This window comes from Halichoeres trimaculatus, unplaced genomic scaffold (assembly GCF_033239565.1).
Source record: "Halichoeres trimaculatus isolate MK-OKI-2021-1 unplaced genomic scaffold, fHalTri1.1 fHalTri1_scaffold_4, whole genome shotgun sequence".
Classification (NCBI taxonomy): domain Eukaryota; kingdom Metazoa; phylum Chordata; class Actinopteri; order Labriformes; family Labridae; genus Halichoeres; species Halichoeres trimaculatus.
Genome location: NW_027437182.1, coordinates 2144988 through 2169096, shown reverse-complemented (window position 1 = coordinate 2169096; position 24109 = coordinate 2144988). Strand labels below are relative to the sequence as shown.

The following is a 24109-nucleotide window of genomic DNA, read 5'->3' as shown; positions in this document are numbered from 1 at the left end:
TGGGAGTGCTGACATCACAGGTGTGGACACTGAGATATATGTGGAGGGTTCACAGATTCCTGCAGCAGCTGGTCGGAGGACGTGAAAAACATGTGAGCAGATCTAACGTGAGAAAAGAGGAGCAACTGTCCGACACCTGTTCAGGTTCTCTCAGAGTCCGATCAGAACCAGGACACCCAGCTCTCCTTCTGCTGCTGCTTTAAAGAAACAGAACTACACAACATGTTGACGGTTAGACTTTAAAGATCTCTGTCAGATTAAACCCAACGTCACACAGTGATAGATTACAGAACATCTCAAAATCTGTGTGCTGAGTTCTTCTTCAGGGTCAAAATCCTCCTGATCATTCACAGCTCAAACACTGAGGCTACTGGCCTTAAAACACTCATTCCAGCTACTGTCTCTTTAAGAACATCAGGGCACTCACTATGAAACTGTCTCTTTAAGAAATATCAGAGCAGTCACTATGAAACTGTCTCTTACAGAAACATCAGGGCACTTACTATAACACTGTCTATTTAAGAAACATCAGGGAATTCACTATTAAACTGTCTCTTTAAGAAAAATTGGGGCACTCACTATAACACTGTCTCTTTAAGAAACTCACCATGTAACATTCTCTTTAAGAAACATCAGGGCACTTACTATAACACTGTCTCCTTTAGAATCTCACTTTGGAACTGTCCCGTTTAGAAACTTACCATGTAACTGTCCCTTTAAGAAACAACACAGCACTTACTTTGTAACTGTCTCTTTAGGAAACATCAGGGCACTCACTAAATTACTGTCTCTTTAAGAAACTCACAATGTAACTGTCTCTTTAAGAAACATCAGGGCACTTACTATTATACTGTCTCTTTAAGAAACTCACTTTGGAACTGTCTCTTTAAGAAACTCACCATGTAACTGTCTCTCAAAGAAAACATCAGGGCACTCACCATATAACTGTCTCTTTAAGAAACTCACCATGTAACCGTCTCTTTAAGAAACATCAGGGCACTTACTATAACACTGTCTCTTTTAAGAATCTCACCTCGGAAGTGTCCCGTTTAGAAACGTATCATGTAACTGTCTCTTTAAGAAACATCAGGGCACTTACTATAACACTGTCTCTTTAAGAAACTCACTTTGGAACTGTCTCTTTAAGAAAGTCACCATGCAACTGTCTCTTTAAGAAACATCAGGGCACTTACTATTATACTGTCTCTTTAAGAAACTTACTATGGCACTGTCTCTTTAAGAAACTTTCCATGTAACTGTCTCTTTAAGAAACATCAGGGCACCATGGAACTGTCTCTTTAAGGAACGCACCATGTAACTGTCTCTTTAAGAAACATCAGGGCACTTTCTATGCCCCCGCTCTTTAAGAAACTTACTATGACACTTTCTTTTTAAGAAACTTACCACGGAACTGTCTCTTTAAGAAACTTACCATGTAACTGTCTCTTTGAGAGACATAATGGAACTCACTTTGAAACTGTCTCTTTAAGAAACATGAAAGCATTATGGATCCTCCACTTACTTTCCTGAACCTAGCTTCCTTGAAGTTTTTCTTTGATGTCATGCAACAACAAATTCGGACTCCCTCTTTAAAAATGACAGATTTGCCTTCATAAGGAGATTTCTCAACTAGTGATGTCACATATTGTGTAATTCTCTTGATGACCTCACTGAGTTCTAGAACCTTCTGCTCCCGAGTGAAAACCTCTGACTCTCAGAAAGCTGTAGTCCGTCTCATGCGGACTGAAACTCTCTGAGTGGTTGAACCGTGGGCTCCTCACTCAACTCATCCGTCCTTCTTCAGCCAATCACTGACCTCGAAATGACCCACAACTACTTCAGAGTCTTTGACCATAGACGGCGTCAGGACGTTAAACTTTAAATCACAGAGAGCAGACGGAGTCAGCTGGAGTCTGCTCTCAGGATGAATAAATGATGAAGGTGATGATGATGATGATGAGGAGGGTTTGTCCGTCAAAGCTCTTTGTGAACGTTTGTTTCTAAAGTTATTGTTATGATGATGAAGAGGATGAGGAGGATGAAGATGGCGGTGGTGAACCGCTCGTCCCTCGGCCCGCCCGGACGAACAGAACGCCTCGCTCCATTAGAGCGATGAGTGATGATGTGAGCGCCGAAGGGGACAGGGTTCAGTGAACGCAGCGCCTGCTCTCTCAGCTGTTAGCGTCACCCAATCCCTCAGCTAACTGAGTTAGCATGCACTTTGCTAATGGTGTTAGCGGAGACGGAGAGGGCGCGGTGGAGGAGAAACGCCATCAGGGCGGTTTTCATCCTGTGGGGAAGTTTCCAGCTGCTCCCGTCGACCTCCATCAGGACCGCGCTGCGTTCAGGCCACGTGGGAATAATCAAAGCTGTGATTCAGCAGCTGGGAGTGACGGGCTGTGAAGGAAACTTTAAGTGTTTTCAGTCATTACGCTAACTCAGTTATACGGAGGCCCATTAGGGCAAAAAATAAATGATCCACTCCTGTAGGGTCACCTCTGGGGGGGCGCATCCAAAACCAACTCTAGAGGCCTCATGGTCAGAACACAAATCCAACAAACAGAGACCGGAGACCTCGGCGCAGCGTTCGCTGGTTCGATTCCCGGGGTTAGGTTTGGTTCAACCAGTTATCTCACAATATCGCCAACGATGTTCCCGAGTCTGACCCTCTCAAAGAATGTATGACAGGTAAAAAAAAACATTTTTGGAAAGCTAATGGCTAGCTGCTTAGCATGTTAGCAGCTAACTAGCGTTAGCTCAGACTCAGACTGACCTCTGCTCAGAGACCATCCTGAAACCAGACTGAGATATTTTTCGATCTAGCTCAGCCCTCACAGCCTGTACTCCCAGATGTACCGTGTGTGTGTGTGTGTGTCTGTGTGTGTGTGTGTGAAATGTGTGTGTGCGTGTGTGTGTAAATATCTCTTCAGTCAGGTTTTAGTTCCTGATGTTAGAAAAAGTTTCAGTTTCATGTTTCTGAGTAAACTCTGATCAGTCTGACTTCACAGACTCATCTCTCTCTCACACACACACACACACACACACACACACACACACACACCCTCCTGTCAAACGTGTGATTTTATTGTTCTCTGAGCTGAATTTAAAACGAGCCGTGATTAACGGGAACGTCTCGGCCAATCAGGACGCAGCGTCTGAAACCAAATCAGTCAGTTCAAACCTCATTACAGAAATCTAAATTAGCTCTGTTGATTCGGACACACACACACACACACACACACACACACACACACACACACAGCGTCCTGTGTGGATGGAGGATTTGTTCCTCTGTTGTTTCTTTGGACATGAATATTCAGAGGGACGAGGAGGAAGATGAGTTTGTTTAGTGGGATCGATCAGTGTGTGTGTGTGTGTGTGTGTGTGTGTGTGTGTGTGTGTGTGTGTGTGTCAAATTAAATGATGTGTCTGTGATAAATTAAATTATGTAGATTACAGATTACAGAGTCTTGGCAGCTGCGAGGACCGCAGGAAGAAACAAAAACACTCGACATGTTTGAGCTCAACTAAAAACTTTATTCAACTTCAAACTAAACACACACACGCACACACACACACACACACACACACACACACACACACGTTATTTAACTTCAGTTGATAGAAATTCTACAGACAGATCCTTTGTTTTGTTAATGCGCCGTTTAATGTGGCGCAGAGTATGAAGTTGAACATACTACAAATAAAAACATTTCTCCACATTCAGCTCATTCAACAGCGCCGTCGCAGAACTTGGTACGCTTCTTTTAGCCGACAGTTTTTGACTTTCTTAAAATCCAGAATTTGCATGTTGGTTTAATAATTAGAAATTGTACCTTGAAACTTAAATATCTTTATTTCATATTAGGAAATCTTTGCTCTAGATTTAAAAAAATGTTTGCTTGAGATTTAGAAATCTTGACCAAATAATTATCAATCTTCGCTCATGATAAAGAAATCTTAGATAAATACTAAAATATAAAAGAAAAAATTAAATATTGACTAAACATTAAGAAATCTTGGCTCAAGATTTAGAAATATTTGATAAATATCAAAATCTTCAATAAATATTTAAAGATTAAAAAAAGAAAATTTGACTACAAATGTAGACATTTTTGCTCAAGATTTAAAAAAAAAAAAGATAAATTTAAAAAAAATATTTGAAATATTAAATATTAAAAAATCTGGACTTAATATTTAAAAGTCTAAGCAAATACTTAGAAATCTTAGCTCAAGATATAATTAAAAAAGTTTGTTTAAGATTAAGGAATCTTGACCAAAAAATGATAAATCTTGGCTCATGATATAAAAATCTTAAATAAATAATACAATATCTAAAAAAAAAATTAAAAATAGCTCTTCACTTAACATTTAGAAATCTGTCCTCAAGATTAAAAAATTTCAATAAATACAAAAATATTTGATAAATATTTTGAATTAAAATACTGAATATTAAAAAAATTGGACTAAATGTTTAAGTGTAAGCAAATATTTAGATATCTTTGCCCAAGATTTAAAAAAAAGTTTTACTCAAGATTTAGAAATCTTGACCAAATAATAAGAAATATTCGCTAATGATATAGAAATCTAAGTTTAATATTAAGAAATATTGAAAAATTTGAATCTTGACTAAACCTTTAGAATCTTAGCTCAAGATATAGAAATATTCGATAAATATACAATATAAATGAATTTCCCCTCTGGGGACCAATAAATCTAAATCTAAAATATCAAAATATCAGATAAATATATATTTTTTTAAAAATATTTATTATATATTTAAAAATTTGGACTGAAAATTTTGAAATCTTAGCAAATATTTAGGAAACTTTCCTTAAGATTTGGAAATCCTAACTCAATATTTAGAATCTGAGCTTCATATTTAGAAATCTTTGCTCAAGATTTAGAAATTTTAGTTAATTTCTAAAAAATTAAATACATTAAAAAAGCCTTGACTTAATTTTAAGACATCTTTGCTTTGGAGTCAAAAAAATTCGATAAATATTGAAACATTAGATCAATACTTAATTTTTTAATATATTAAATATTAAAACATTCTGACTAAATATTTAGAAATCTTGGCTTAAGATTGAAAAAAAAAGTTGGCTTAAGATTTAGGAATCTTGACCAAATAATTAGAAATCTTTTTAGTATGAAGAGATGTTATTTGTAGCGTGTGCAACTTTACAATCAGCCCCCCTTAAACACAGGTGTGTAACAGGTTTCTGCTCAGGGGCTGAGTCGTCTCAGGTGTGTTGGTGTTTTTCAGTGTTGCTCTGAGTCTCTGAGGAGCTGCACACCTTAACACCCCCCTTCCTCCCCCTGTCAGCTGGTTTGGAGCAGCAGCATGGTGCGCCCCCTGGTGGTGCATCATATATGGTTTAAAAGGTGTGGGTCATTAATCAGACTCAGCTCTTCCTGTTTGATTCTGTGGTTTCATCATCAGAGCGCCATGCTGTCACTGTAGGCAAAAAAAGGTGAAGCACCCTCTGGTGGACACTCAGGGAACTACACTGTATTCCAACATGGAGCTCAAAGAGACCGACCTCAGCCTGCGCGTCTTGATGTGGAACAGAAACTGTGACGTTTGTCTCTAATATGACTCTGTGTCCTCTCCCTCAGGTTCTTCCGTGGCGAGTACACGGTGGAGGTGGCCATCAACGACTACCTGGACATCTACTGCCCGCACTACGAGGTGCCCGAGTCCTCGGAGCGTATGGAGCACTACATCCTGTACATGGTGAACTATGACGGGTACACGACCTGCGACCACCACAGGAAGGGCTTCAAACGCTGGGAGTGTAACCGCCCACTCAGCCCCAACGGGCCGCTCAAGTTCTCCGAGAAGTTCCAGCTGTTCACGCCGTTCAGCCTGGGCTTCGAGTTCAGACCGGGACATGAGTACTACTACATCTGTAAGTCCACTATCAGGTTTTACTACATCTGTAAGTCCACTATCAGGTTTTACTACATCTGTAAGTCCACTATCAGGTTTTACTACATCTGTAAGTCCACTATCAGGTTTAACTACATCTGTAAGTCCACTATCAGGTTTTACTACATCTGTAAGTCTAACAGTTTGGTTGATATCTGTATTTGAACCAATAGGGACTCAGCTGTTTCTGGTGTTTCTGGTCGTTCTGGTTCAGAGCTGGTCCCTTCTGACTCCACATGACCCCGCAGGGCCACCATCCAACAGAAACACACTCAGTTTCAGTCAGTCAGACAGAGGGTTTGTGTGTGTGTGCTTTACACATGAGGTGCTAAACACAATCATTGGCAGCCTGGTGTTTGGCTCCTCCCCCCTCACTGAGCAGGAGAAATGTTTAATGAGCCAATTACCCCCCATTTCTCCACCTGTTCAGACCTCTTCTGGTGTGTAATCAGACCCACTGCCTGAGACTGCAGGTTTCTCTTTGTGCTAAGTGTGGTTAGCTGTGGCTACGTTATTTTAGATGTAGAAAAAAAACACTTGTTCTGACACTAGATGGCAGCACCTGCAGCCAAATTCCTTGAAGCTTTTCATCGCGCGAAGGTTTTCCCTTAATCCTTGGTGGCATAGATTCATCAAGGTCCTGGAAACATTCCTCAGAGAGTTTGGTCCATATTGACATGATAGCATCACACAGTTGCTGCAGATTTGTGGTCTGAACATCCATGATGAGAATCTCCCGTTCCACCACATCCCAAAGGTGCTCTATTGGATTGAGATCTGGGGACTGTGGAGGCCATTTGAGTACAGGGAACTCATTGTCATGTTGAAGAAAGCAGTCTGAGATGATTCCAGCTTTATGACATGGAGCGTTATCCTGCTGGAAGTAGCCATCAGAAGATGGGTACACTGTGCTCATAAAGGGATGGACATGGTCAGCAACAATACTCAGGTAGGCTGTGGACTTTTTATTTTATTTTCTTCTTCTTTTTTCATTTTTTCATTTTTTCTTTTTTCCTTTTTTGAATTTTTTTCTTTTTTTCCCTTTTTTCTCTTTTTTCTTTTTTCCCCTTTTCTTCTTTTTTCCCCTTTTTCTTTCTATTTCTTTTTTCATTTTCTTTCTGTATTCTTTTTTTTGTTTTTTCTCTTTTTTTTCTTTTTTCTCTTTTTTTCTTTCATCTTTTTTCTCTTTTTTCTTTTTTCTCTTTTTTTCCTCTGTTTTTCCCCTTTTTTCCTTCTTTTTTCTTTCCTATTTTTTCTTTTTCCCCCTTTCTTTTCCTTGTTTTCTTTCTTTTTTCTTTTGTGCCCCCTTGTTTTTCCTGTTTCTCTTCTTTTTTCTTTTTTTTCTTTTTTTCTCTTCTTATTTTCTTTCTTTTTCCTTTTTTTAAATTATCTTTTCTTTTTTTCTTTTTTCTCTTCTTTTTTGCATATTTTTTCTTCTTTTTTCTTTTTTCCTCTTCTTTTTTGCATATTTTTTCTTCTTTTTTCTTTTTTCCCTTTTTTCTTTCTTTTTTCTTTTTTTCTTTCTTTTTTCTTTTTTCCCTTTTTTTCTTTCTTTTTTCTTTTTTTTCTTTTTTCTTCTTCTTTTCATTTTTTCCTTTCTTTTTTTCCTCTTTTTTCTCTTTCACTTTTTCTTTTCATTTTTTTCTGTGGACTTTAAACCATGCTCAGTTGGTACTAAGGGGCCCAAAGTGAGCCAAGAAAATCTCCCCCACACCATTACACCAGCAGCAGCAGCCTGAACCGTTGGTACAAGGCAGGATGGATCCATGCTTTCATGTTGTTGAGGCCAAATTCTGAGCCTACCATCTGAATGTGGAGCAGAAATCCAGACTCATCAGACCAGGCAACATTTTTCCAATCTTCTATTGTCCAGTTTTGGTGTTGCTGTGTGAATTGTAGCCTCAGTTTCCTGTTCTTAGCTGACAGGAGGGTCACCCGGTGTGGTCTTCTGCTGCTGTAGCCCATCTGCCTCAAGGTTGGACGTGTTGTGTGTTCAGAGATGCTCTTCTGCAGACCTCGGTTGTAACCAGTGGTTATTTGAGTTACTGTTGCCTTTCTATCAGCTCCAACCAGTCTGTCCATTCTCCTCTGACCTCTGGCATCAACAAGGCATTTTGTCCCACAGAACTGCTGCTCACTGGATATTTTCTCTTTTTGGGACCATTCTCTGTAAACCCTAGAGATGGTTGTGGGTTAAAATCCCAGTAGATCAGCAGTTTCTGAAATACTCAGACCAACAACCATGCCACGTTCAAAGTCCCTTAAATCACCTTTCTTCCTCATTCTGATGCTCGCTTTGAGCTGCAGCAGATCATCTTCACCATGTCAACATGCCTAGATTCATTGAGATGCTGCCGTGTGATTGGCTGATCAGAAATTTGTGTTAACGAGCAGTTGGACAGAATGATGTGTCTCTGAGTTCACGGTTTGAGTTTTTCCTGTGTTCAGAGAGGAGCAGAGTGAGGCCCTGCTGCAGGTTATCAACAGACACAATCTGCTGTCATTATAGTGTGTGTGTGTGTGTGTGTGTGTGTGTGTGTGTGTGTGTGTGTCTAGACATAATTTGTCCTCCAACCTGGAAAAAATTTCCTAAATTGTGGCTCATTTGGGGAGAAAGGTTTCCAGCAGAGACGCAGGCAGTTTGTTTTAAATGACACTTAATGACCGGTGTGTGTGTGTGTGTGTGTGTGTGTGTGTGTGTGTCTGTCTGAACTTCAATCGGCTGATTTTACTCTGACCTCTCTCTGAGACGAGGAGCTTCAGTCTGCTGCTTTCAGGAGGAGGGGTGTGTGTGTCCGAGCAGGTGTTTCACACACCGGTATGTGTGTGTGTGTGTGTGTGTGTGTGTGTTTAATCCACAGGAAACTTTCAAAGAATAAATCCCATTTCAGTTTGATGAACAAACGAACAACAGAGAGAAAAATAACTCATCAAATATTCAGATTTTTACAGGTCACGTGTTGTGAGTGTGTTTCAGATTTTCACGGTGTAGATGTAAAAACTCAGAATGTGAACTTCAAATATAGATATAGTTTGTTGATAAACCTTAAAGAAAACAGAAATAAAAACCTCTCTACTGTTAGTTATATTCTGTTTTTTACAGCGACAGATTTTCTCCATATTTTTTTTGGTCTGATTTTTAATTTATTTTTCTTTGTTTTTCTTCTCCCCGCAGCGTCTCCTCATCCGAACCTGGCCGGGAAACCGTGTCTGAAACTGAAAATCTACGTCAAACCAACCAGTGAGCTCCTTCCTCCTCCTCCTCCTCCTTTGTTTCTGCCGGGGTTATTATTAATCCATACAAATTTTACTCATCACAGAGATTATCCGGAGAGTTGTTGGTTCGATATAAAACAGACGCGATTTCGGCTGTTGACGGCGCTCTTTTCACACCCTTTCAAAATAAAATCACAGCGTCTCACCTTTTCACCGTTTAATGTTAAATCTGTTTCTTTCTGAAGGTTTGACGAGTTTCATTAATTTATGATTGATTGTATTTAATTTAGTGAGAAAAAATGTAAATTCAGGCTGAGTATTAAAATGATTGTTGTTAAATATTTTTTTCAAAATATCCATAATATATTTATTTAAAAAAAGCTGCTCAGCCCGAAAAGAAATACTAAACTGAAACTCTTTATTCAGAAGGTATTCAGATTATCAGAATCAGATTGACGTAGATTTTTGAGACACTTTGAGCTCTTAGATTCACGCTGCAGATATTTAATCTCATAGTAATTCAATGTCTTTTATTCTGAAATAGTTTAAGAAAGACGATACACACAGCTCCTTTTGAATACACACACATCGAATTATATAATTTCATTACAAACTTTGATAATTAGATTGTGTAATTTAAGTACATAACAGCACAAAGATGATAAAAAAAACAAGGAGGTTTGCACAGATGAACACAGATGAGAGAAATATTGACCTATCAACATTCACACGTAAAAACATTCACATGTGAAACATTCACACGTTTACTCGGTCATGGCTGGAAATCCTCTGACTAACGATGTTTAGAAAAACAGGAAAAATAACTAATAAATAGAAAATAATAGTCATAATAAAAAAATCGAAATTATTTTAATACGATAATAAAAATAATTTGGAATTAGATTTAAAATATTTTAGTAAGATAGGTCATTACGTTACCAGACAAAATTCATAATGCTGTCGAAAAAAAAAGACGTGATGTAACAACATAAAAATTCACGTTACAATAAAAACCTTGTTATGTCATGAGATTAAAGTTATTTTGTTTGTGAGATTTGAGTCGTTACGATAGAGAAATATTAACATATTAACATTCACATGTGAAACATTTACACATTTACTCGGTAATGGCTGGAAATCCTTAGATAAACGGCGTTTATTTAAACAGGAAAAATAACAAATAAATAGAAAATATTGATAATGAAAGTATCAAAATAGTTATAATACAATAATTAAAATAATTTGGAAGTAGATTTAAAATATTTTAGTAAAATATGTCATTACGTTACCAGACAAAAGTCATAATGCTGTCAAAAAAGAGACATGATGTAATGACAAAAAAATTCACATTACACTAAAAAACTTGTTATGTCATGAGATAAAAATCATTTTGTTTGTGAGATTTAAGTCGTTATGATAGAGAAATATTAACATATTGACATTCACATGTGAAACATTCACACATTTACTCGGTCATGGCTGGAAATCCTCAGATGAATGGCGTTTATTTAAATAAGGAAAAAAACAAATAAATAATAACATGATAATTAGCATAATAATTATAATAATAATTTGCTTTCAGATTTAAAATATTTTAGTAAAATTTGGTATTACATTACCAGACAAAAATCATAATGCTGTCGAAAAAAAAGATGTGATGTAACGACATAAAAGTCATGCTGCAATAAAAACCTTGTTATGTCATGAGAATAAAGTTATTTCTTTTGTGAGATTTGAGTTGTTATGAAAGAGAAATATTAACATATTAGATAATTATTAGTAAAATAGGTCATTACGTTACCAGACAAAAATCATAATACTGTCAAAAAAAAAAAGACGTAACTACATAAAAAGTCACATTACAAAAAAAAACTTGTTATGTCATGAGATGAAAGTCATTTTTTACAAAATCAAAAAGCTGTAATTTTACAGGATAACATTTGCGACGTGATGATTTAAGGTCGTAAATTTCCGTGTTTCATTGGCGAACAAGATTAAAGTTGTAGCTTCACAGTAAAAAAATAATGACGTTAGCGGATCGTATATATAACATATACAGAAGATTAACGCTGTTGTGACCAGATTAAAGTTGTTATATCTGAAGAATAACATTGTTATGTGGGGAAATTGCTTATACGTAAGCAATTTAGAGTCCGATTGTTTCGAGGTTAAAGTAGTTTATTAAGGAAATAAAATGTTTGTAATCTCACCGTAAACACCGCGTCAGTAATCCCTGTCTCCCCCTCAGATGACTCGGTGTACGAGTCCCCGGAGCCCTTCCTGACAGACGACACCACCGGTGGCTGCGGCCTCGCTCTGCCTCGCCTCCCTCTGCTGTCAGCCATGATGCTCGCCCTCCTCCTCCTCCTCCTGCTGGCCTCCTCATAGCACCTCCTCTTCCTCCTCCTCCTCCTCCTCCTCCTTCGTACTTTCGCTCTGAAAAGAATCAACCAACCTGAGGCAGGATACACGTCTCGCTTCCTGTCCCTGACCCCTGACCTCCACCTGAAGACCACTCAGCAGCTCAGCCAATCGGGGGAGACAGGGAAGAGTGGTGGGAGGAGCCTGGAGCTGCGCCTGTGATGGAGACGGATGGAGGCCCTGAAGGGAAGCAGACTCAAACCACGGTAAACATCAGCTCTGACGGCGACAGGTCAAAACTCAGAAACTGTGCTCAGCTCAACAACAACACATTTCTTTATTATTAGACTTAACGGACCACAGCAGAGATTTAACAGATCTATTAAACACCTGGATAAGACTGCAGGCAATCATCAGACTGAGGGATGATCTTTAAAGAGGGGGTATTCTGCTTTCCCGTATTTTTACTATGGATATAAAATAAAATGCTGGATCCTATGTTGTATAAAAATACACAAGATCTTCACAAGATCTGCTGAAATGGGGTCTATTTTTGTTTAGCTGAATCATGTCAAGATACTATGGGGGCCCCTGAGGGACATATTATAAGAATATGAACTAAATAAATGTAGTTAAAACAATATGTTGATAAAGGCTGAAAGTTTTTATTCCATATTAAAAAGCTAAGGGTCTGTAGTTTGCTTTAAAAACACTCAGAGAGATCAGAGAGTTCCGGAATGTAGTGACATCACAAAGACAGAAAGCTCTCTGTGCTTGATGATGAACATTCTAGAACCTCACTGATGGAGCTGCAGCATAAAGGCCGTGTACAAGGACTTTAACATCAACTGACCTATGGCTAAGCCACGCCCCCTACACTCACTCTGACAAACCGTAAACATTCAGTGACAGATGCTGTGGCAGGTGTCACAATATGAGACATTTCACAGTCAGTTACAGACTAAATTTACAGCTCCCAGAGCAAACCTGATTAACAACATCTGGTTAGCATTAGCATCTCAGACAACAAGATACAGGATCAGCATTGGTCAGGACAAAAATATAACCTCCTTTTACCATCTTTATCAAGAGTGTGTCTCTGTTAGTTTGGAGCTACAGCATTTACACTGAACCACTCAGCACAACGTTTGACAACCTTTGTTATCTTAGCTATTACAGATAAGCTAATGAAGCTAAGCTCCAGGAGCTAATGTTAGCTTAACTAGAACCCTTTGGACAACAGCTAACAATGATGTACGATCACCAAAGAACAAAAACTAGAACAAAACAGACCAATGAAGAACACAGCTAGGAGCTAACGCTAGGCTAACTTTAGCTAACCTTTAAGAAACTTCAAATACCATAAAAACTGACTTTCTGTAATGTATTGCAATGGACGTCCGTTCAGAGAACGTCCAAGTGTATGGGAAGGCTTTATGCACTGTGATTGGCTCATCACATTTGAGGGCGGAACTTAGCCATAGGTCAGTTCTTAAAGAAACAGGAAGCCGGAGCAGAGATTGAAGGAGGAAATAAAGCTTCAACAAAACACCAGGGAGAGCACAAGAGAGATTTTACTGAAGTGTAAATCATGGAAAGATACTACGGTGGCACCAGAGGGACAAAATAAAGACAAAAAAAAGCAGACCACCCCCTCTTTAAAGTCTGATCCAGCGTGATTTTGAGGAGTTTCCAGAAGTTTCCATCCAGCTGAGCTGAGCAGTTAAAACACTGATGTGGTCCTTTAATAGATGGTGCTAAATTAATGTAGTGCTGATAAAATAAGATTCAGATCTGAACCAAATACCCTGTCAGGAGGAGGAAAGATGGCCGCCAGCAGAGCAGCCTGACTCATCAGACTGAACCTTCAGGATGAGGATCTTCACCACAGCTTCGACTCTCCATCATCTCATCGGAAATGTACAGGGTTTCAGTTTCAGTCGGAGCGTCGTTCTCTGGCTCTGTTCGTCCTGAGACGTTTAATTTATCTCTAAAGATCTGAACAGACACAGAAACCAGCCTCGCGTCCAAAAACCTTCCACCGTCTCAGGAGTTAAAAAGCAATAACACGAACATCTCCATCAACACAGACGAACCTACCGTTCAATCTTTGAGAGAATAAATATGTTTGTCTGGAAATCTCCAGACTCTGTCCACAGTCTGAGGAGTCTTTGAGAGATCTGTTTCTGAAGAGGTCCAGCAGGGCGGCAGTATTCCCTCCTGAGGACACTTGAAAACACAAACACAATTCATCAGATAAAACCAAATCAGCAAACAAGACCCCGGCCCTGACAGATTTATTATTAACGCTCTGTTTGCTCTGCAGGGAGCTTCAAGAGGAAGTCATTGAGGTTTTTTAAAGTAAACTTCTGAGCGAAGAGAAAAACTGTCCACAGAAAAACAGAGACAGAGAAAACCAAGTGTTAGCATCATGTAGCACTGTGGAGATTTTTCAGACACTTTAAACTCTGTGCTAAAGGTAACGTAGCTTCAAATACTGAAAGATCAGATAACTCTGTCACATAGACCAACAGAAAAGGCTAACAGACCAGCTAATGAAACATAACGAGCTAATGAAGCTAACGGCACCACTGACACATGCAAAAGTAGCGCCTTTGAGGTGCTAATCTAACTTAACAGGCTAACAAGATGGAGCTAAAACAGACCAACAAAGCAAGAGAACAGCTTAGCAGAGTAGCTACAACCTCATGTGCTATAGAGCTCCGCAACCCCACACAACAAGCTAATGTTGCTTTCTAGGCAATAAATATGAGCTAGCACAACTTCACAGAGAAACAGGATGTGAAAGACGAACATAACAGAGCTAACATAACTATGGGAAAAGCTGATGTAGCTTAAGATCAATAACATGAGCTAACGTAGATCCCCTTACTTACACTAAAAGCTAGCAAAGCGAACAAAACTTTCGACCCAGCCTGTGTAGCTAAAGACCAACGATGTGAGGTGACATCTCTTCAGATAGAAACAGGATAAGCTAACATAGCTTCACTCATGCACCTTTACAGACTCACACACAACTTAGCAAAGCTTTACAAAGCTACAGGAGGAGCTAGCTTATCTTGAACACTAAAACTCAAACTGTTGCCTTCGAGCAGGAAGTTGAGTTTGGAGCATTTTTGTAAATAAGCGTTCGTCGAAGCGTCCAGAGGAGGGTCAAAACGTTGATGTTTCAGTTTTTGGACGCTGTGGCTCGTTTCTGTGTCTGAACTTTGAAACTCTCCTCAGTAATGAAAATAAAATAATCGACGAGAGGAACAACCTGAGACTGTCCCCTCTCCTGCAGCAGACGGCCTTCTTTTGTTTCTGTAAATCTGCCAAAGACTTGTTTAACTTTTTCTACGGGGGAGGGCAAGTCAAACAGCAGCTACAGGGGTACTTATGGCCCCGCCCACCTCTGCCACAGGGGGCGGGGTCTTTATAAAGGGGAGGGATTATGTTTTTGTTTTTTTTGTGTCATGCTTTTTTGTGGTGAATATATAAAAATCGAATGTTATGCGTAAAACTAAAACAAACCAATCAAAAATGGCCTTTTTCCCACTGGTGCTGAATTTTTGTGACTGACAGACTTTGTACTCCGAGCAGTCCAGGTTTCTTTCTCTTCATCTCTTCGTATCCCTCCATCTCCGCTGATGGATAGGGGGCGTGTCCTTGTGTGTGGACAAGCAGGGGCATGCTGGGAAATGCAGTATATAAATAACGAACGCACTGTGACGGAGGACGGACGGTGGACGTAGCACTTGGAACAAACTGACTTCGTCAGAACGAAGTTGTTATTTTGAGTTTTTGCCGCGTTGAGGACGACGTTCATATCAGATATGAACCCATCAGCACTGAAACGAAGGAATCAGCTGTTTGTTGTTGTTGTTGCTGTCGTTGTTGTTTTCTCCTTTTTCGTTCCTGCTTGCATCACAATGCATTCTGGTCCTTGTAGTCCTGTGCTTCCTGGTTTTGTGCTTGATAAAGGTAAGGTGGGTCTTGGGCTCATGATCATTTCATGGTCGGTTTCGGTGTGGGTGGAGTCTGGTTTTCGTGGTGTAGCAAAGAAAAACTACAGAATAAGTTTTGGTGGGGTTTTTTGAGCAAGAGTGAGACCTCGCTGCTCTCTCCGGTTTACAGCCTCTCTGAGCTCAATCATTACGAGGAGAAGTGATTTTTTTGTACGTCCAAATGTCTGCTTCTTCTATTCTCTGACGGAGTAAAAATCTGTTTGTATATTTTCTTATTGGATGCTTATAAAGTCCTGTTAGAGAACGCATTTATCTGATTGGCTGAAGAGCTAACGAGGGTCAGAGGTCACCGGGCCTCGTCAGGACAGATTCTCTCTGCGCTGCATGAGCAGGAAAATCTCAAACTCATTTACTGAATTAACTTTGAAGATGAACTCAGAGAAGATGTTATAAAGTGTATGAATCTGTGTTTGATAAATTCACCAATAAAATCAATTCACTAAAAACTCCGCCTCCTTTTTCTTCTTCTCTTGCTTTTTTTTTATTGTGGAGCAACAGCAGGTCAAACACCAATAACACATTAACTCTACATTCACCATTCAGATTCAAAACACCCTCTGTCAGTTTTTCTGTTAATCTGTGAAATCAGCGGTTTGTCAATGAGAGACCTGAAACAGGCGAAGAAGAAGAGGAGGAAGAGGACGATGGCGGCTTTCCAGCCCTCGCCGCAGCCCGACCAAACTGTGGTTGTTATCTCATTAAGAGGTCGATGCTGTTCTCTCTGTTCGATGGGACGCTGCCAGAAAACAGTTTGGAGATAAGCCAGTTATTCCTGGCAGAACGCCACAACAGCACGCCTCCTGTCAGCCAATCAGAGAGCTCAAACAGCATGCATCAAGAGCTGCTTTATTTTCTGTGGAAATAAGAGACCAAGAGTTATACGTACAGTTTAAATGTCACTAACCAATACTGAAATAAAAAATAAAGTCCTTCTTCATCCTTGTAAAATCCTGAATAGTGTCCTATTAACACCTTGTAAACAAGTATTTTACACACTTTTCCTTGTTTAGGTTGAATTAAGGGGACTTATTTAGAATGGTTCTCCCAGGGGGACCTCCATTTCTGGGGACTTTAAAACAAAAAGTCACAACCATCAAAGTCTGTCCATGTTTAATGTTTTGTAAAAATATCCATGACGTGACTTGGAGGTCTGAAAAACTTGTGTGGATTTAAAAGATCATTTCTAAACTGGTGACCATCATCTTCTGGATTCACAATGTCTTAAACTAGTGATGTTATCCGTCCATGCAGCAGGATAATTTTTCTGAACAAGAAACCTTAAAGTAAGAATTTAATCCTAGAAATAAGAGAGCCTCTAGACGTGTTAAAACCAGAAGAAAATTCTAATACTTAAATTAAATCACCTGGAGACAAACTTCCTACAGCAGAGTTAAAAGTAAAACTTGCTAAATTTGAGCAAAAATGTCCAGTTTCATTTATCTGATATTTTAAATGTTAGCAAATAAAGCCACAGGAAGAAAAAATCAGAAGAATTATTAAAATGTTTTTCTTTTTCAAATAGTGTTTGTGCCAAAAATATAGAGTTTATATGACATTAGGTGTCATTTACACTTGATTTTTTACGTGTCATTTGTACAACTCTGACTCATTTACTTGGTTAAAATTTGTTTTCAAATGATTTATTTTATGTTTATTCCAACATTTTATTTTATTGAGTTTTTTCATCCTCTGAATAACAGACAGAAACAACATGTCCATGCTCAATTGAAGATTATACCGTAAACTCAAAGAAAAAAAAGAATCAACAACTTCTTAAAAGAAGGTTTTTTATCTAATATTTCTAAATCTTGGAATTTAAAAAATGGCAACAGCCAAATAATCTGCAGTGTAGAACATAAAAATGTAAATTCATCTGAAAATCCACAGAGGTCAGGGCAGCTCTGTGAAAGCCTAATTACCTCACATTAATGATGAATGATTTATCGACTGAATGTGTCCAGACCCTGACACGGTTTGAAGAATCTCAGTAAAACAGAAAAAAAGGTTTTTACGCACATGACTGATCAAAGACTGCTCAGTCCATTGAATTTAGGATTTTATCGTAAAACACGTTTCTGGATTGAAGTGGTGTTAGGAGGGTTCGTTCAGTTTGTCCGAGCAGAAGGAGTTAAACCATCTTAAGACACTCCCGGTCTCTAAAACCTTTAAAATCATTCAGGCTGTCTCACTGGACGCTTGCAAACATTAACACCAGAGTCACAGTAACACCTGCTAAACAGCCATCTTATGTCGTTGTTATGTATGAATTTATTCATAGAATAGTTATAGCTGTTTTAACTTCTGGCTCTCAATGTTATCATCATATACTATTGTTTTGTGTGGTTTGACGTGGTTCTTGCTTGTATTGATTTTACCACTTGTAAAATGTCTATGAGTTCTTGAAAAGCACTATATAAATAAAATGTATCACTCTATTATTATTATCATTATTATTATTATTATTATTATTATTATTATTATTATTACTTTATCACCTTTTACTTATTCATCTACTTTATTATTCATGTTTTTTATCTTTCTTACATTTCCTTCTCCTTCTTTTACTTCCTTCTTCTTACCTCTGGTCCTAATCGTCTAAGTGTGTGTTATAGGGTTCTTATGCTGCCTGGGTTTTCCCTCCTGCTATTGTGTTTTTATGTCTTTACTGTTTATTTTAAAGTTCTACCTTTGATATGCTCATCGTTTTAACATTTATTTGCTGGCTTTTATTTTTAGATATTTATCTTTTCTTTTACCTTTTTTATTATTGAACTTCTTCCGTCAGAGCACTTTATCATCTAATGTTTTTAAAGGTGCTACATAAAGTTATTATAATTATTATTATTATTTTCATTCATATGACATACATACTTAAGTACATACATATATATGTAAGAACTTTCATACATTCACATCTTTATAAGTACATATAAAAGTACATACACACATAAGTACATGCATAAATACATTCATTTTAAGGTACATACAAAGTTAAAACAACATATATATGTAAGTATATTCATTCATAAGAATGCTTATAAGTATATACATATGTAAATACAAACATAATAAAGAACAATTATTTAAGTATGTCTTTTTAAAACCACAGAGCAAAAACTACTAAAGAAAACAGGAAAAACAGGGAGCGATATAAAGTAACAGATAAATAAAAGCACTGGACACTGCGACATAAAAAGCAGAAATAATACAAAGGATTAAAAAGAAATAATGCAGTAAAAGATTTAATTTGATAAAGAACATTACAGTTATTAAGTTATAAAATTGCAAACCCAACATAAAAGCCAGACTGAATAAAAAGATCTTTAGCTTAAGTTCAAAATGATCAAACAAAAGCTACATACATCATCAAAAAATGTATTTTGTGTACACCAAATCAAACATCTTGAAAGTTTGACTAAATCTTAAAGTTTCACTTTGAAGAGACTAAAAGTAAGAGCAACAATTCATCTCATTTAAGTTTTTTCTTAATGTTATAATGCTCTGACTAACTGAGATAAAAAAGACATATTCATGCTGAATTAGAGATTATATAAAAAATGTAGAGATTAAAAAAAAAAGTCAAACATTTTTGAAACAGAGTTATTTATCCAACATGTTAAAATCAGAATTACTCAGACTGTCTTGCTCTGCACTTACTGACATTAACAACAGAGTCACACTGACACCTGCTGGTCAGCATTGATCATTACAGGCTGATGATGACAGTTTCTCTCCACTGCTGACACACAGTTACCAGATTTACACTAAACATGATCATAAATGATACCAAGGACTGACCTGTTTACACAAAAGTTAATGAAGCAGATCTTCCTGTATTCATTTAGAAAACATGAAAAACTGTAACCAGTAAGCTCAAAGTCTCCTGATTTGAAGGGAAACTAAGCAGTTAAATGACACATAAATTAAAAAATGTTCTCAAATACAAGGTACAGAATAAGATAAATTTTATATTCTTTATACAATAATTAACCATGGTAAATAAAATGTGCTAAATTATATAACTTTTACTCAGCTCAAAATAAAAATATATATACAAACATACATACATACATACACACGTGCATAATTTTCAAGAAACATACATACAAACATGCATACATGTGCGTAATTTTTAAGATACATACAAAAAATACACACAAACATTCATACATATATACATACATACATACATACACACAAACATACCTACATACACACGTACAAACAAACAAACAAACTTGCATAATTTTTAAGATTTACATACATACATACATAAAAACATAATTTTTAAGACACATACATACAAATATACATACAAACATTCATACAAAAATACATACAAACATACAATCACACATAAGTACATACATACATGTGCGTAACTTTTAAGAAACTACATGCATACATACAAATGTACATACATACAAAAACACATGCAAACATACATTCATATATTATTTTCAAGATACAAACATACATACATACATACATACATAGATGTGTGTATTTTTTAAGATACATACAAACATACATACATCAGACATACATACATACATACATACATACATACATACATACATACATACATACATACATTATACATGCTTACAGACAAGCATACATGCATACATACATACAAAAATACAATCAATCATATAGACATACATAAATCAGACATACATACAAAAATACTTACAAACATACATACATACATACATACATACATACATACATACATACAAACATACATACATACAAACATACATATGTAAATACATACATATGTAAATACAAACATACATACATACATACATACATATATACATAGGTTTATACATTCATCAGTAGAGGCAATTGTTAAGCGTTATCCCATACCTGTGACTTCAATGAAAACTGAATTGCTGGTTTTGCAAGTCAAACAGGTTCTGTTCAAAACAGGAATGGTGGCCCGAGTGATAAATGAGATAAATGATTGATGTGTGTGAAACTGTGGTTTAGAGGGAAGGGAGAAGTTTATAAAAACAAATCATAAACAAAAGTGAATACAAACGCTGATAAACAGCAAGGACTGTATCAACCTGAAATAAATACCAAACAATAAGAGTCAGATTTTATTTTTCCGACTGAGAATTCAAACAATATATCCAATCAATTTAGTACACTAAAAACTGAAGCAATTAAAACTCTAGCATCTCTATTTATTAATTTTTATTTAATCTTACATCCCCCTCAAGCGCTTGTTCAAATGTTGAACATGTACGTTGTTGCTTGCATGTAGATGTACATTGTGGTGCAATCTTTTAGAAAAAAAATCTTTTTTGAATATAGATCATAATTAGTTTTCTTTTGTTGTTTGATTTATTTATGGTTGGTGTTTTTGCTCTTTTTGCTCTTAATATGTGTTTGCCTGTTAAAGTTTTTTTTTATCCTTTAACTTGAAAATTGGCTTTGGCAACTTTTTTTTTAAAACATCATGCTAATGAAAATGATTTTGAATTTCAATTTGTACTTCTATACTCTGTCAAAGAGAATATTTTTAAAGTTAACTTTTCAAAATGTTAAAATATATTTAGAAACATCCTATTTTAAATTTGTGCTTTTGGTTTACTTTTGTTTGAAAAAATTGCCACAGCCAGTTTATGTGACGTTAGTGGTTTAAGCCTGAGAGGAAAAGGCGGCCCCACACTGTGTCAGATGAGAAAGTTATGAAAGTCAAACTTTGAGCCTCACACAGACTTCATTTCCTGTTTGGCTCCTCCCCTCACACCACATTCATCTCAGACGTGTTGGCCCCGCCCCCTTTTGCAGATCTAGCACTACATGGATGGGTGTGACCAGTGTGTGGTGACCTGTCAGAGCTGGCAGTTCATACCCTGTAGATCAGTGAGTCAGCACAGAGGCTGTGAGCTCCCAGTTTATCAGGAACAGAAACTTAGAGACAGTCAGCGTCTGTTCAGAGGACAAATGGTGCAGCAAGTGATTCAGCTGGGGAAAGACAAACGGAGCTGCTCCATCTGTCTGGATCTGCTGAAGGATCCAGTGACTATTCCCTGTGGGCACAGCTACTGCATGAGCTGCATCAACGCCTGCTGGGATGAGGACACAGAGGAAACACACAGCTGCCCTCAGTGCAGGCAGACGTTCCCACAGAGGCCTGTCCTGGTGAAAAACACCATGTTAGCAGAGCTGGTGGAGGAAGTGAAGCTGCTGGAAGCTCAGGCTGCTTCAGCTGATCCTCCTGAGGCTGGACCTGAAGACGTGGCCTGTGATTTCTGCTGTGGACAGAAGCTGAAAGCCCTCAAGTCCTGTCTGGTGTGTATGGCCTCTTTCTGTGATCAACACCTCCAGCCTCACTACGCTGTAGCCGGCTTAAAGAAACACCAGCTGGTTGAAGCCACGTCCAAGCTCCAGGACAACATCTGCTCTCGCCACGACGAGGTGATGAAGATGTACTGCCGCACCGACCAGCAGTGCATCTGTTACCTCTGCTCCGTGGACGAGCACAAAGGCCACGACACGCTCTCTGCCGCAGCAGAGAGAGCTGAGAGGCAGACGCAGCTCGGGCTGAGTCGGCAGAAAATCCAGCAGAGAGTCCAGGACGCAGAGAGAGACGTCCAGCTGCTCCAGCAGAGGGTGGAGGCCTTCAACCTGTCTGCTGATGAAGCTGTGAGGGACAGTGAGAGGAGCCTCACTCAGCTGATCCGTCTCATGGAGAAAACACGCTCTGAAGTCACGCAGCAGATCAGAGACCAGCAGAAAAGTCAAGTGAGCCGAGCCACAGAGCTGGAGGAGAAGCTGCAGCAGGAGATCTCTGATCTGAGGAGGAGAGACACGGAGCTGGAGGAGCTGTCCCGCTCAGAGGATCACCTCCATTTCCTCAGGAACTACCCCTCACTGTCAGGTCTGAGTCCACCTGGAGACCGGCCCAGCATGGACCTCTGTCCTCTGGGCTCCTTTAAGGCTGTGACAGCAGCTGTGTCAGAGCTGAAGGACAAACTGCAGGCTGCTCTGAGGGAGGACTGGCTCAGCAGCTCCTCAGCTCCCACTCAGGTGGAGGTTTCAGCTCCTCCAGAGCCCAAAACCAGAGCTCAGTTTCTGAGGTACTCACGGAAGATCACTCTGGATCCACATACGGTTAACAGAGATTTGTTACTGAGTGACGGGGGCAGAAAGATTAAGGTAACGTATCCAGAGCAGGTTTATACAGATCATCCAGACAGGTTTGTTGACATGTGGCAGGTCCTGAGTAAAGAGGGTCTGACTGGACGATGTTACTGGGAGGTGAAGAGGAGTGGGTGTGTTGATGTAGCAGTTGCATACAAAGATATCAGGAGGAGAGGGAGCACAGAGGAATGTGGATTTGGTCTCAATAACAGATCTTGGTCATTACTCTGTCACAGTTATGGACACACATTCAGACATAATAACACTGAGACTTCTATCCCAGGCCCTCCGTCCTCTGTAATAGGAGTTTACCTGGATCATGAGGCCGGGACTCTGTCCTTCTACAGAGTCTCTGACACCATGACCCTCCTCCACAGAGTCCAGACCAGGTTCACTCAGCCTCTCTATCCTGGACTTGGGCTTTATGGACCCTTATCCTTCCTCCTTTATGGAGACTCTGCTGAGTTTGTTGATGTGCAGCAGTCTGGAGGACGCTGAGTGTTTCCTCTGTGATGATCTGCAGCTCATGGTGAGCTGTTTGGGGTTTTCATCCTGTAAATAGTTTCCTATACAAATCAAATCAAACAGTGACTTCATCTGAGTTTCATTGGGGCTCCATCTGTCCTCTTCCTGCTCCGATGTCGGATAAAGACTCTGATGAAGAAATCAGATTTAGAAAGTCCTTTCCATCCCAATGACACAGATACAACACCTGAACAGGAAGTGGAATGAGTCGCTGAATATTTCCATCAAACTGTTTTTAATTCAACATGTTTGGATGATGATGATGATGATGATGTTGATGCTGATGTTGATGTTGATGCTGATGATGTGATGATGATGATGTTGATGCTGATGTTGATGATGATGATGATGATGAGTATGATGTTGATGATGATGATGTTGATGTTGATGATGATGATGATGATGATGATGCTGATGTTGATGATGATGATGATGATGAGTATGATGTTGATGATGATGATGCTGATGATGATGATGATGAAGATGATGATGATGTTGATAATGATGAAGATGATGTTGATAATGATGATGATGTTGATGATGATGATGATGATGAGTATGATGTTGATGAAGATGATGATGAAGATGATGTTGATAGTGATGATGATGATGATGACGATGATGATGAAGATGAAGATAGTGTGAATGATTTTGATGATGATGAAGAAGATGATGTTAATTTTGATGATGATGAAGATGATGATGATGAAGATGAAGATAGTGAGAATGATATTGATGATGATGAAGAAGATGATGTTGATTTTGATGATGATGATGATGATGATGATGATGATGTTGATGAAGAAGATGAAGATAGTGACAATGATATTGATGATGATGAAGAAGATGAAGATAGTGACAATGATATTGATGATGATGA

The 24109-nt window shown here is 38.4% G+C and overlaps 2 protein-coding genes across 2 annotated transcripts in view; both read left to right on the top strand.

The window, feature by feature from the left end:
• Nucleotides 1–15919, top strand: part of efna2b (ephrin-A2b) — a 66581-nt gene extending 50662 nt beyond the window's left edge. The window contains exons 2-4 of the mRNA XM_074669050.1: nt 5623–5915; nt 9111–9176; nt 11400–15919. Coding sequence (XP_074525151.1) covers nt 5623–5915; nt 9111–9176; nt 11400–11539 — 499 coding nt within the window. The 3' untranslated portion in view covers nt 11540–15919. The remainder of the gene's footprint in view (nt 1–5622; nt 5916–9110; nt 9177–11399) is intronic.
• A 5546-nt stretch (nt 15920–21465) lies between these two features.
• Nucleotides 21466–23494, top strand: LOC141789186 (tripartite motif-containing protein 16-like). The gene has a single exon (XM_074668523.1). It carries the CDS (start codon nt 21505–21507, stop codon nt 23200–23202), a length of 1698 nt encoding a protein of 565 aa, XP_074524624.1. The 5' UTR covers nt 21466–21504; the 3' UTR covers nt 23203–23494.
• Nucleotides 23495–24109: the final 615 nt, after the last annotated feature.

Bases quoted from the DNA above. Each gene is read 5' to 3' on its own strand.
- LOC141789186 (XM_074668523.1), top strand. From the start codon at position 21,505: ATGGTGCAGCAAGTGATTCAGCTGGGGAAAGACAAACGGAGCTGCTCC.